Source organism: Leiobunum rupestre, chromosome 7 (assembly GCF_980474605.1).
Source record: "Leiobunum rupestre chromosome 7, qqLeiRupe1.1.hap1, whole genome shotgun sequence".
NCBI classification, from domain to species: Eukaryota; Metazoa; Arthropoda; class Arachnida; order Opiliones; family Sclerosomatidae; genus Leiobunum; species Leiobunum rupestre.
In genome coordinates, this window is record NC_143390.1 from 25,835,915 (window position 1) to 25,850,395 (window position 14,481).

Sequence of the window (14,481 nt, forward strand, 5' to 3'; positions counted from 1 at the left end):
GGGTACTTACCAACGAAAATTTAGAGAAAAAAATTAAAATCGCGAAATGGGTAATTTGGACCACATTTAGGTAAATTTCATCAATTTTGGGTACATTGGAACATTTTTGGGGTAAAATTGTACAATGTTTGGGTAAATAAGAAAAAAAATCTTATTTTTGTTTTAAGTAGTCAAAACATTTTCGGTTGCCATGGCATATCGAATGGGTAGTGCAACGTCTCCTTTTGGGAAATTTAATATCTCATATAGGTCTACATCACGCCCGTCTTTGAACAAAATCGGCAATAAACACCTCGGGTACCCCCTTTGTGAAAAATAAAATATCCCCTAGTGAGGCGCTGTCAAAGGCTACGTGTGACGCGTTAGCAAGCGGACGCAAAACGGCGACGGAGCCCGTAATGCAGTCTATCTTAAGAATAGCTCTCAGTAAAACTTTTGCATGTGAAGAAAAGGAAGTGTCACACCTATGTATCAATATTATACACTTATGGTAAAACCAAGGCGTGTTAATGAGTAGATTACCCGTGATGAAACAGAGTGACTAATGCTGTTTTTCATTAGGCTGCACCGAAACTGCTCTCAACTCCAACTCGGATCAAGTAAATTTTACGCATGACGTCAAGTCACGTCATCATTCATGGGAAAGTAATTGCATTGGCAATGTCTCAACGACTTAAAGCGCCATAAACTAACTAAGCTCCTGAAAATATGGTACTGATTGATAACAATCCCTTTAAAAATAATATTACGCAATACTTTTTAAAATAGATTCTAATTCGATCACTTTTGGCACTTTTAAATATTTTATCATAAATGTAGGCTGAAACGCAAACACAGGCAAGTCGATTTCCTTGGTTTGTAACAAATGAAACGAATTTGCTTCATTGGTTTTCTGTTTCATATATCTACGATTTCTATTAAAGAGATAGTGACAGCTTGGAGCACAGTTACATTTCTTGACTTAATGACCTTTATTGGATAGAGTTTAATGCTGTGAATTTGAAAATATATATGTTATACCACTTTAAATTAGTATTAAATTATGAAAATTTACTTTAAATTATTTGTGGAATGTTCTCTTCCCCGCAAACTCACCCATATTCTACGTTGTATTTGGTTGGGAAGTCGCTATTTTCCCTCTGTTTTCACTCTAAATATTATCTCTCGGCTCGCTATAGCGGCCAAGGCAGCGGCAGATAATACCCGCGAATGACGTCAGCAATATGAAACCCGGAGTTTGCGGGGAAGCCGACCTTTCCATTTAAAATCTAAAATTTAATAGTGAATAATTATTTTTTAACTAAAATCGATATTACCACTATACTTAACATGGTCTTTTTATATATTTAATGTAAAAATATTATATAAGAAAAAAGTCTGTCACTATCTCTTTAAGAAAAATAAACTATTTCCTGATTATCTTAAAGGGACTTAGACTTACAATGTTAGTTAATCACGATCCTGAACAGCCCTGGCCAACGCTTTTTTACACACAATCCGTCAGGAATTTGTGTGTACTGGGCTCACGCACAGTGTAGCCGATGCCGCCGCTGCCGTATTCCACAATCCACATAATTCTTCAACAATTTAGATCTAGAGGGGTCAGTGATATAGCCCGTTACATTTTTTTTTAAATCGGAGTCCAAGAAGTTAATTATTTTCCAATTTTAGTGGTTTTTGACGATTTTCACCTTAAAATCTACATTCTTTTTTTTTTAAATGACGAGCGACTTGGTTGAATTACATTGAATTGAAATACATTTTCTGTTGCATTAATAAATTTTAATTTTAAATGAGATTTCTGGCCAATTCGCTGGACCCCACAACCCGCGTACGCACTATTGTCATATTTGAATTTGGTGCCAATTGATACAGCTGCCATCTAACTCACTCGCGTTTCGCTACCTTATTTCCAAAACCAGGTAACTCAAAAATTAATTTTCGATAAAATTCCTATTGGGTTTATTAAGTTAATGTACAAGATGATTGAAAATTTGTTCAAATTTAAATTTAATATTCAAAATATAGGTGGTATTCATGAGAAGATGGCGGCCATTGCACTAAAGTAGATAGTCATGGGGGAAAGCAAAAATATAAATCTGTACCCTAGATTCGAATTTAGAGAGAAATTCAGTTGACGGTTTTGTAACTGAGCGATTACCCACTTCCGGCACGTGACCTCCGAAAATCAGCCCACAGGTTCTGTAATACAATATCTATAGTTTGTTGCCATAGTAACTAAGAAGCTAATTTTTTTCAGAATTCCAGCTGCAGTAAGTCAAGTGGGTAAACGCTAATGACTACGCGCAAGGCAGTGATTTCGAATCTAGGATACGAGGTCTATATTACCTTTGGTCACAGTGACGTCACTACTTGCCCTCGGCACACTTTTATGCCATTTTGCCAGACATACGATATATATCATATACGTCGATAATTTGGAGTAAATTTTTGGGCCGTACGAGAATGTTATCGGCGTTCTATAGTACGTTATATTCGGTAATTCACGATTCAATAATGTACAATAATTTTCGAATTTGATAGAGAGCCGGTTAAAACTAACTTTTGTTTATAGAGTTGTTTTAGTAGAGATATTTCAATACGGTGAACTTGATTTAAGCATTATTAAAATTTTTGATTTTTCATAAATATAACTTCAACCGAAGTTTAATGTAAATATTCCGATCAAATTAAAATTGACCAGCCGTTTTCAAGCGTATAATGTTTTTTCTAAAATCGATAATTTTCCGGTCTTGATACAATAATTTGGTTTTGGTGACCACCTGGCAACGCTGGACTGAGTCAACGTTTTCCAGAAAATTCCCTAAGTCAATGCTCATTGTTAGGCTTCGTTGGTGCAACCTTGATATCAAACTAAACAAAAATCATTGAACACAACTATTTATAGTTTAATTCGATCGCTATTTCGCATTAAGAAGTGTGATAACTGTGAATCGCTATAAGAAAATATCAAGTGTTTTAATATTAATTAATATTAACGGTTAAATGGCTTCGAATGTTGTAGAGGTAAATACATTTTCAACTTTGCTCAGTTTGCTGAAGCATGAAGCCAATATACTTAATACCACTATTTTGATTAATAGCAGCTTCAGTTGGATCTTGATGAATTAATAAAGTTAAAAGACTTGTCAATGAGAAGTAATGTTAAGACACTGTTGACAAAAGAAATTGAGAAAGTGGAGAAAGACATTGGCAAAAAAAATAAGCCTGAAACACCAAAATCATCCAATATCCCACAAGGGGGAGCGTCTAATTTGTGTGTTGTTAAAATAATTAACTATGGTAAAATGTCATAGTTTTTACACTGAAGGGAGATTCTTTTCATCTATTCTTAGACAAAAAATGTTCTGTTTTTGTCTTAAAAGAAACTTATTTGTCATTTCGAGTGGTGAAAACTAACTCCGCAGCATTAACTATTAAGTGTGTTTGCTACGCTTTTTACCCTTCCTCAGAAATAGGAGTAAATAAAGTAATAAGCGAAAAGAATCTACCTGATGTATGAGGGGGAGAATATTGCACCCTCAAATATTAATGCTACTAAGATTTTTTACCATTTGTAGTAATTGCGTGAACACTTTTCAGCTTGGGATCAGTCTGACAAGTTTGTCAAACTTTACATAACTTTAAATAACGTTCATAACCAGGCACAAGAGGCAATCACCACAACATATACCCAAAGGTAGATAAAATGACACCCATATTTTGAAAGAATGCAAAAGGCAATTGAAGTATTGCCTGTATTTCAGATCACTTGATTTTCAAGCTGCAGTTGAGAATAAAGTTCATTCCTTGAAAATAACCAATTTTTCTTCTGATATAAAACCCGCAGAAAGTTACCATAAGGTAAAAGTTAAATTGGTTTACTTAATGACCATTTTTATCGCTTCTAAATGAAACACTTCTTTTACCATAGGTTAAACAAGATATGGTCATTCTTTTCTTAAGAAAAGATCAACCTAAAAAGTGGGCTTGTGTTACCGCCACAGAAGAGAAAGCTAAGGAATCCAGGTACTTGCAGAGTTATTTGGTCCTTTGACTACAGATAAACTCTTTGAGTAACACAAAAGTTTTGATTTCAGACAAGTTAAACCAAAAGAAGGCGATGATGAGGACCCAAGCAAAAGCATTATGCACTTAATGAAGCAGATGTATGATGATGGTGATGATGAAATGAAAAAAACAATCGCTAAAGCCTGGTAATTAAAATAAATGTGCAAATTGGTATTTCTCTCTCACTCATGGCATTAATTAATCTGTGAGGCAGGTGGCCAAAATAGCTCATTTGGCAATGGGATTTTGTATAGATGGGCTGTTACAATGTAAGAAACAAACACAGCACCCCACGCAAGGAGAATGCAACCCGTCAAAAGTCGTTGATTTTCTTGTGCACAATTTTCATTGGCTAGACGCTTTAGCGCCTGCTGCTGTTGGAAGGGGAAAATAGTCTTCCGCCTTTCTGTAAAACATTCAGCGTATAGGTTCGTCCAATGAAATTTGTACACAACACTGCGTTAGCGTGTTTAAAGGCTAGCTACGATCTCCTTATGTGGGTTGCTTTGTTTGTTGCTCCCAGATGGCAGCTACTTCATATTTATGGTATTCTTCTCTATCTACATTATTAATAGAGAGTATTGTCTCTTTAATTTATGTTCTATGGGCTTTACTTGATTAAGCTTTTGAGAGCTTAAACCTGGTTTTCAATCGCCTGAAAATTCTACAATTTATTTCTGTACACCAATCTGTAGACTTAATATTTCTTTCCCTTACGACGCCTACATACGCACATTATTATTTAGCATAATTATACGAGGAGTTATTTCATATAGCAATTGAGGGAATATTGAAGTCCTGAATGAACAATATCTATAGAAGCTAGATTAAATAGACTGCTTATTAAACAAAACCAAGCCAAATTAAATTATAGGTACTCCCAAAATGATATATGCCATAATAGTAATGCTCCATGGGTGTATAATAGATTAAAACAATGCTATTAAAACTACGACATTCTCTTGTTACAGAAGAAAATTCAAAATTGTTTAAATTACCAGTGGCCAAAAACCAGATTTTGGATTTGGCTCGGTTTCGATTTTAAGATAATCTGGTTTTTGTTCTTAAAACAGAGTTTGTACGGAACCTGGATAAGTCTAGGATTTTCAAATTGGGGGAAAAAGTCAGGGATTTAAATAATATGGTAAAAGGAATTTTATTAGTGGACAAACTGCATCGCAGATAAAAATAAGGTATCTTCTCTTGGGTGCTCATGTCTGGTACCTTTACCCAAGAGAGGAAAAAGACGCTTTCAGTATGTTGTTATAAAATATAATTAAGTTATGTTGTTATAAAATATAATTAAGTTATGTTGTTATAAAATATAATTAAGTTATGTTGTTATAAAATATAATTAAGTTATGTTGTTATAAAATATAATTAAGTTATGTTGTTATAAAATATAATTAAGTTATGTTGTTATAAAATATAATTAAGTTATGTTGTTATAAAATATAATTAAGTTAGTGGTATTAAAAAAAAATTGTTTAATTGAAATCATGCAAATTACCAGGAATATTACCAAAAAGGTCTGGGATATTGCCAAAAAAATGGGTATTTGAAATCCGAAAATTTAGTACTAACCCTGTAAAAGCCAAACCATGCATAATAAGAACAAAGCCATCGAGCATTTATTAAAAACAGATCATGACCTTTCATTTGAGATATTACTCTCCATAATAACATAGATAATGGATGAGAGTTGCTATTATAAATTCGCAGTTGGTGATACAAAGTGCCATCAAACGAATTCATACATCATACCCACCCATCTATCCAAAAATTAGATGACCTCTTGATCCCCAAAGCTGGTAGTCGTAAATGTACTTGGCACTATCGGTGCACTACCTTTTTTTCTTTGAATCATTTCCAGAATATTTAATTTTAATTTATTCTTCCACAGGACTGAAGCTAGAGACAAGAAAGACACTGTGGACTTGTAAATGTTAAATATTTTGTCAGTTGTGAATAACTTTGGCAAACTGTGTTTTCTCTATTTAATCTTTGTTTTCTAACAAACAAAAATCATGTATATTAAAAAAAATTAATACTGTGTATGACATTATCCTTGATTTTAAATGGGTTCATATTAAATTTGTTTTATACGAGCATCTCCAAGTGTCATTTACCTATTTATGTAATGCAAATAGAGGGGGTGGGGGGAATGACGTTATAAATCCTAAACATCTGTTATGTATTTTGCGCTGTAACCTCCTAATTTTAAGCCATTTCACATTGAACCTCAGATCATGTCAGCTACAACTTCTGGTATTGTCTCGCTGCTTAGTCTCACTTCCGTGGTGTACTGTAATTTTGAACTTTTCATGAGCTCAATGTTATCTATCAAGTCCAGTATAGAGAATACTGACGAACTGTTTCTCAGTAATCTTAATGATCCTGATTTTGATGTCTTTGTGGTAGTTTATTTCATTGAATTACCATTTCATTACACCTAGACATCTCAATTATATATTTTTAGCCCGACTTAATTACCAACAAAGGGTATCCATTTGAACTTCACAGAGTAGTATCTCCTGATGGGTATTTATTAGAAATACATCGAATTCCTGGAAAAAAACAAGATGTAGAGTCAGGCTCCCCAAAAAGACCAGTTGTGTTTTTACAACATGGCCTTTTCACTTCCAGTGCTGATTGGGTCATCAACTTTCCTCATAACAGTTTAGGTATTGTTACATTTTATGGGAGATTTATTTAAATTTCTACATATATGGTTATTCTATTTCTAAAGGATTTCTCCTAGCTGATGCAGGCTATGATGTTTTTATGGGTAACTTCCGTGGAAACACATACAGTAAAAGAAATTTATTCATGAAACCTGATGATCCAAATTTTTATAGTTTCTGGTTATATAAAATATTTTCATTACTAAATATTACGTGGTTTTAATACTTGAAATTTCGTTCCCTTTAGTATTGATGATCTTGCATTAATTGATTTGCCTGCAATGATTGATTATGTTATAGAATTGACATTTAGCAAAATATTTTATATCGGTTACGACCTGGGAAACATGGCTATATTTGCCCTTTTATCAGAGCGACCAGAATACGGAGAACATGTAGTATTTCTTTCATTACAAAATCCTCATAATTAGAAATGTATAATGTTTTTAAATCAATTAGTTTCATGCGATCATTGCATTAGCACCAGTTGCCATCATTCCTAATTTCAAAACTCCAGCTAAAATTCTGCTTCCTTTCTTCAATGAATTTAAACCTTATATAAAGGTTTGGATTTAGGAAAAAATATGTCAACTTAAAAAAATTAAAAACATGTGTCTTAAAAGCGGATCACTGAAGAAATTGGAGCCAAAAACGAGCTTTTACCAAGCTACGAATTCTTTGAAATTATCTCCAAAATGTTTTGCGAAATTGGTTTTGTCAGAGAGATATTTTGTGGGACCCCTGTCTATTTTCTCCTTGGGCCTGAGTCAAGTGAAATGTTTAATATGGTAAGTATTCCAAATTATAATACATGGTACTTTTTTAAATTATTTCTTAAAATTAGACCAGAATTCCAGTTTATTTATCACACGCCCCAGCGGGTACCAGTTGCGATACATTGTTTCAGTTTATTCACGTAATTATTACATTTTTAGGTTAGTTTTTGAGATTATTTTTTAAACGTACTCTGTTTTCTTCAGGGACGTCATTTGGGTAGGGCAAGGGGGGGCATTTCCCCCCCCTGGATTTCTATGATCTTAAAATGTTCATGCATATCTTGGGAAATTTTTGGTTCTCGCTATTATCCTGAAAATCAATAGCAAATATGCAATAACTATTTCGATTAAAAATCCCAAAAATATGAAATTTGATGTTTTTTTGTCCTTTTAAAAAACTGGTTTTCCGGAGCTCTATAGTTCTGCCCCCTCCTGTAAAATCCTGAAATGACGTTCCTGGTTTTCTTTAAGAGCTACAATGGTAAGTTCCAAAAATACGATTTTGGACAATTAATAAATATGGAAGTATACGGTCAGGTATGTTTAATTTGCACAATTCGTCAGCTCTATGTAATTGTAGGCTAATTTTGTTACATTTTGATTTTAAGTCCCACCCGCCTCTATATAACACAAGCCGGATAATAACACCCGTAGCACTGTTTTCCAGCGCCACTGATTTCATTTCTGTTCAAACCGATGTTAATTTTTTAAGAAAGACTTTGCCAAACAGAGTTCTGGATGTTATAGTTGACAGGGAATCAAACGTGAAAGTTTTTTCTCACATTGATTTCGTTTATTCGATCAAAGCGAAAGAAATAGTGTACGATCGCGTCATTCAATTCATGGATTCGGCGAAAAAGGGTTTGAAATTGCCGCGATTGGAGTTTAATTGATCCGCCGATAGAGGGAGCCAGGGTGTTAGTTTAGTTTTATTCCACTGAAACTTTCAAAGCCCCGTTTCCCTAGAACGCGATCTTTTTTTTCCTATTTGTCGATAAATTTCATTTAATTATTAAACAATTTTTTGAGTCAAACTTTTTATAGCGTATTTTGTATAAATGGCATTAAACGTATTTTATTTTTAAAGTGTAACCATTAATAAACATCAAGTTTAGCAATTATGCATGTAAGGTTGTTTTCATGTCTGTAAATAAATGTTATTATTTTAATCGTGAAAAATATTATTTGAATTTCTCCGTAGCTTTATTTCATGTACTTCATCATTTGATTTGCTCAGAAATCCGAGTTGCTTGCAAAGTTTTTTTACATGCCAAAATACGTCACAGTTCAGTACGACCACGGGGTGATGAGGGAGGGGAGTAAAGATGAGGAGTTGGATGAAATGCGGGACAGTCAACATTTAGGGGCAATATCTCGGTAGCGTCGGAGCGAGAGAGACGTGCTGAGTTACGGCCGTTTGATTCGAAAGTAGTCCATTTATAATATAACTTAAAAAGTATTTTATACGTGTAAAAGAGCCTTTATTTAGTTAAAATAAGTCAATTAATAAATTAATATACGCTTTGTGAGGTTAAATTCGGGTTGAAAACATTAAAATTCCCTCTATTCCGTCGCGGGACGTTGCGGAGTGATACACAAAAGTTTCACTGCCACTTTACGAGTGAGCTCCGAGCAGACAACAGGTCCTCTCGTGAGATCGGTGGACGGGCCGAAACATGGTGGGCCTAACGTGATATTTGCTCTAAACTTTTCGTGTTGTTACTAGTTAATTAACTATAATTATTAAATTAATTGGCGCGAATGATAAAATTACTGGATACCTCGATACTTGGATTACCTCTGTGGATGTGTTTTGTGACTAAACTGTTTATTTAGCGTGGATTCTAGACAACGAAGATTTGCGGCGGAATGCGGCACCAACCGCATTTTTGCGTGTTCCTTTCCCTAGCCGTTTTTCTCGGGTCGACAGTAGGCTTAGTGCGAGGTAAGCATAGTAAGTCGTTATCTTTAAAACCCATCAATTGTTGTGTACTAAAGAAAAACCCTCACTAACAACTTAATTTCCATTTTTTTATTAACCTTTTGACTTACGCGTTGTGTCTGTCATTTTTAAATTGACCCCAAGTTTATTCTTGTGGCCCTTGGAAAGTTACCTTTATAAAGTTTAAACGAATTTTTGATATTGTTAATTTAGTTTTCAACGTAGACTTATTTTGCACACAAACAAGTGAACTAGAGTTACACGGCTGATTAAACACCATTTAACAAGTGTCTTAGGAAAGAACACATACTTGTCTTTAACTCTGTAAAACAAACTAGGGGTAGCTTCAAAGTGCCGACAAGCTAAATTTAGCTAGGGGAGAGACTGGGTGTTAAGATTTCTCTCTCCTATTCTAATTTTAGTCCTTCACCCCTCGTTCTAACGCTTAACAAGACGTAAAACCTCGGAGGATTCAAACCTTACGGGTGCTATTAGCTTTATTTTTTCACTATAGAAAAACTGAACGGCTCATTTGCCCGGTTATTTAATTAATATGGCCCCCATTTTGCGCGAATAATAATTTAATGTCGGGTTTTCACGGTGATTCCGTTTTATTTGCCAGTTATTCGTCACAGTTCCGATTGAGTGCCGTTGAAAGGGAACTTTTCGGCTCGTCTTGAGTCGTTTATCTTAGGAAATTATACGGGAATAATTTTTATCAGTTTGTCTTCGGAACCCTGCGACAGATATAAACAGATTTTAAGGCTTATCGGAATCAAACATTCTTCACACACTTGTATATTTTACGATATTAATAAACTTTTTTAGGCCAAAAGATCAGTTGTCCCTGGTATCGAGCGTCGGCTTACCATTGACACTTAAACAAAGGGGGGAGCCCTGTAGTGCCCCCTATAACGCTATTTTGACCCCTTGCTGGATATATAAAGCGGGCTGTAGGCTTTCTTTGTCTAGTTTTCTACGAAAAGTTTTATCCAACTTTTATTTTATTTTTTTTGCCCCTCTACTTTATTTAGTTACGGCTTATCTGATAGTTCATTTAAAGGCAGGTGGGCTCGGAGTTTGCGCCATTTTATTCGCCCTTTATCCTTACCCCGCCTTTTATCTAAGTGTCGGGTGAGATTGAGTGAAGCGAAAAGTTTTCCAACAGCGTCTCGCTCTCTATTTTGCTGGCCCCCTTTCGCTCGGGGTCACGTGCTCGAGATCCACCAATGGGAGTCTTCGAAGGCACGGCGCGCTTTTTACCGAGCGCCGTTCCCACGCTCGTGGCTCGAGCTTTTTTCCTCGACCGACTCTAGCCCGAACGACAGCCGGCTCAAGGGGAAATGTGTGTTTTATAGAATCTACGGGCCGCCCGAGGGGCAATACTTTTGAACCGCGCCAGCGACGGGAGGGAAGGCGAAATCCGGGCGGGGGATGAAAGATGCTCGCTCTCGGGTGCCTGCCGAACGCTATGCCTTTGTGGGGGTGCCCAACGTCTTCACCCGCTCTTCTTATCAAAAGGGGATATTTTAGACATAAACATTTTTTTAGACTTCATCATCAGATTTTCATACGAAACACAATCACTATAAGCAAAATGTTTCAAAAATATACATTTTTTTACATATTGCTACTAACAAGGAGACATCCCGAAGTGTAACCCACCGATTTTGTTCAAACTCGGGGGATTGGTAGACCTTCATGTATCATGAAAAATCCTAAAGGGAATTTATTCAATGGGCAACCGTTTTGCCATGGCAACGAAAACTATGTTTGACAACAAAAAAAATTAAATTTTCCCATTGAAAATAACATGGGATTCTGACCGATTCCTAGGACCCCCTGTGAAACATTTTAACAAATTTCAAAAATTCGAAAATGCCAAAAATAGAAAAAATAGATAAAAATTGACAAAAAAAAACATCAAAACTGATCAATTTGAGGTCAAAATCCCATGTTATTTTCAATTGGAAAATTTAATATTTTGTGTTGTCAAAAACATTTTTCGTTGCCATGGCAAAACGACTGCCCATTGAATAAATTCCCTTTAGGATTTTTCATGATACATGAAGGGCTACCAATCCCCCGAGTTTGAACAAAATCGGTGGGTTACACTTCGGGATGTCTCCTTGTAAGATAGTTGAAAGGCCCACTTATTTTGCTTTTTATTTTTTAATAAAAAGTTCAAAAAAATATATTTTGCCAAATATACATTCCGATTTCTACCTTCACACGTATTCATAATTTCATATTGCATAAATTAATATTCGAGACAAAGGTGCATTTAAAATTTCATGAAAAAGTACCGATACAAACTTTCCCGTCAAACTTAAAATTGGAAATAAATGGAGCTTGATATTCGATGACCAAAAGATAAAACAATTATCTTGGATTTTATTCTTCGTAATTTGACTTACCCCTTTTCCGTGTTAATTACCCATGCATTTTTTATCGCGACAATAATAACCCCCCTTTTAACTTTGTTTTCCTTTCGCAGGGTTGGTGTCGTGTTCTCCAAATCCCTGCAAAAATGGAGCGTCCTGCGTGTCGAACCCTCGGGGAGAATCCTATTGCAAGTGAGTACCTACAAATTTAAATATCATTTCGTGGGAAAAATTATAACATTTTCTTCACTGGCGTCATCTATCGGCCAACGAAAAAAAATAGATCGTGTTTGTATTATTTTAATCGGCTTCGGGCTTTGGATATAAATACAGATTTGGTAGATAGGTAACTACGCTCTTTCGCGAGCGAATCGCGTTGTTTATTTCTGGTTTATATTTCCAACCCGAGGCTATAGGTTCCCGTTCTATCCAATATTGAAGCGCGTGAAACGAAAGCGTTGTCCTGGCTCGTAATAGCGGATGCTACTTTGTTACGGTTTTTTTTTAGGTTTGACTTTTCTTTTTCGTTAGTTCCCTTCCTCATTTGCCCCCTTTAAGGGTCCTCTTCTTTTTGTCTTTGTCGTCTCGTCGAATTCATTGTTCCCTTTTCCGCGTCTTCTCTCATTGTCATCGCGACTAATTAGAACGCAAATGATGCCTTCTGATTGTTCAGCCGTCTTTATAACGGGTCCGATATGAGATACGCGTTTTCTCAAACCCTTGTTAGTGGTGTTTCTCGGGGAAATTATTAACCTTTTATAAGTGTTACGAAACCTACCTTGTACGGAATTACGTAGAAACTGGTTATTCAGACTTATCCATCTCTGAATAATAGAGTGCCAGCAGCTTGAAACCCGGCGACGTCACCAATGTTAAACGTCTATTGAGAAAAAACGCTAGTTTTCATGACAACCATTACGGAAGCTACGGCTGTGACGTCACTAACCTTTAAAAACGCATCAACTGATAGCACTCTATAGACGGGCTAAGTACGTCGGGGAACGTCTAAGATGTTGTTTTATTCTCTCTAAGCTTTTTCCAAATCGGGATTAATCTACGAACCAATTTCATTGTAATTTATATAATTTGCTAGTTTATAGAATATTTCCTTTATTTTATAATTTTTCCTATATTTCGATTGTTTTCCTATAAATTCCTATAATTTGACCAGGGTGACCACGGTTCCCATATTTCCTATTTTATCCTGTAATTTAACGTCCTTCTTTTTTTCTCCTATAATTTCATTAAATTTCCTATAATACCCTATAAAGTCTGAAGAAATTAAAATAGATATTTTACCCTTAGAAGTCTTTAAATCGTCTGAACAAATCCAAAAATACACATTTTTATTATCAATTAATAAATTTTAAAATCCTTGTTTTTCCCAGCTAATTTTTTAATGCCTTCCTATAAATTCCTTTATTTTCCTATAATATGTTCCTATAATTTCACGGTATTTTGAAAATGAAAGAACATTATGTACGTGTCATAGAGCATCTAGTGAAAACACTGCCACTTTCGAACTAAACCTTGAAATGTGCGGGCTTTGTAAATCCGCTAAGTGATCCAATAATGCAGTGTACTAATATTATAAATATGCTATGTGATTCGAACCCAAGTAGGGTCCGTTAAGTTAGCCCCCCCAGCAACCCGAAATTTTATCAGAGACCTATATTCTATTTGCACCCCCCTTGCACCACCTTGCACCACCAAAATAAAAGCTTGCACCAGAACAGGGCGGATTGCACCGACAAAATTAAACTGGGGGGCCAACTTAATGGCCAGCCCCCCCGAATTTCCAAAGGTCATTTTTTTCCCTATATTCTATTTGCACCCACCTTGCACCACCTTGCACCACCAAAATAAAAGCTTGCACCAGAAGAGGGAAGATTCCACCGGCCAAAAGGAACTGGGGGGCCAACTTAATGGCCAGCCCCCCCGAATTTTCAAAGGTCTTTTTTTCCTATATTCTATTTGCACCCACCTTGCACCACCTTGCACCACCAAAATAAAAGCTTGCACCAGAACAGGGAAGATTCCACCGGCCAAAAGGAACTGGGGGGCCAACTTAATGGCCAGCCCCCCCGAATTTCCAAAGGTCATTTTTTTCCCTATATTCTATTTGCACCCACCTTGCACCACCTTGCACCACCAAAATAAAAGCTTGCACCAGAAGAGGGAAGATTCCACCGGCCAAAAGGAACTGGGGGGCCAACTTAATGGCCAGCCCCCCCGAATTTTCAAAGGTCTTTTTTTCCTATATTCTATTTGCACCCACCTTGCACCACCTTGCACCACCAAAATAAAAGCTTGCACCAGAACAGGGAAGATTCCACCGGCCAAAAGGAACTGGGGGGCCAACTTAATGGCCAGCCCCCCAGAATTTCCAAAGGTCTTTTTTCCCTATATTCTATTTGCACCCACCTTGCACCACCTTGCACCACCAAAATAAAAGCTTGCACCAGAACAGGGCGGATTGCACCGGCCAAAAGGAACTGGGGGGCCAACTTAATGGCCAGCCCCCCCGAATTTCCAAAGGTCTTTTTTTCCTATATTCTATTTGCACCCACCTTGCACCACCTTGCACCACCAAAATAAAAGCTTGCACCAGAAGAGGGAAGATT

General features: G+C 36.1%; 3 protein-coding genes across 4 annotated transcripts in view; all 3 read left to right on the forward strand.

The window, feature by feature from the left end:
- Positions 1-2,808: 2,808 nt before the first annotated feature.
- Positions 2,809-6,180, forward strand: LOC149935394 (calcyclin-binding protein). Of its 2 annotated transcripts, none has more exons than XM_090154755.1 (7): positions 2,809-3,027; positions 3,108-3,303; positions 3,604-3,700; positions 3,768-3,864; positions 3,935-4,029; positions 4,101-4,217; positions 5,975-6,180. In XM_090154755.1, the coding sequence occupies exons 1-7, from the start codon at positions 3,007-3,009 to the stop codon at positions 6,012-6,014; spliced, it is 663 nt and encodes a 220-aa protein (XP_090010881.1). In that variant the 5' UTR covers positions 2,809-3,006; the 3' UTR covers positions 6,015-6,180. The 2 variants fall into 2 exon arrangements, with proteins under 2 accessions (XP_090010881.1, XP_090010880.1); XM_090154754.1 differs by having other exon boundaries at positions 2,810-3,027; positions 3,105-3,303.
- Positions 6,181-6,320: 140 nt separating this feature from the next.
- Positions 6,321-8,488, forward strand: LOC149935395 (gastric triacylglycerol lipase-like). The gene is made up of 9 exons (XM_090153574.1): positions 6,321-6,488; positions 6,551-6,755; positions 6,821-6,935; positions 7,003-7,150; positions 7,215-7,319; positions 7,379-7,543; positions 7,600-7,671; positions 8,003-8,068; positions 8,140-8,488. Exons 1-9 carry the CDS (start codon positions 6,321-6,323, stop codon positions 8,422-8,424), a joined length of 1,329 nt encoding a protein of 442 aa, XP_090009700.1. The 3' UTR covers positions 8,425-8,488.
- A 429-nt stretch (positions 8,489-8,917) lies between these two features.
- N (neurogenic locus Notch protein) overlaps positions 8,918-14,481 on the forward strand; it is a 64,142-nt gene continuing 58,578 nt past the window's right edge. The window contains exons 1-2 of the mRNA XM_090154864.1: positions 8,918-9,485; positions 11,971-12,049. Of these exons, the coding sequence (XP_090010990.1) occupies positions 9,401-9,485; positions 11,971-12,049 (164 nt within the window). The 5' untranslated portion in view covers positions 8,918-9,400. The remainder of the gene's footprint in view (positions 9,486-11,970; positions 12,050-14,481) is intronic.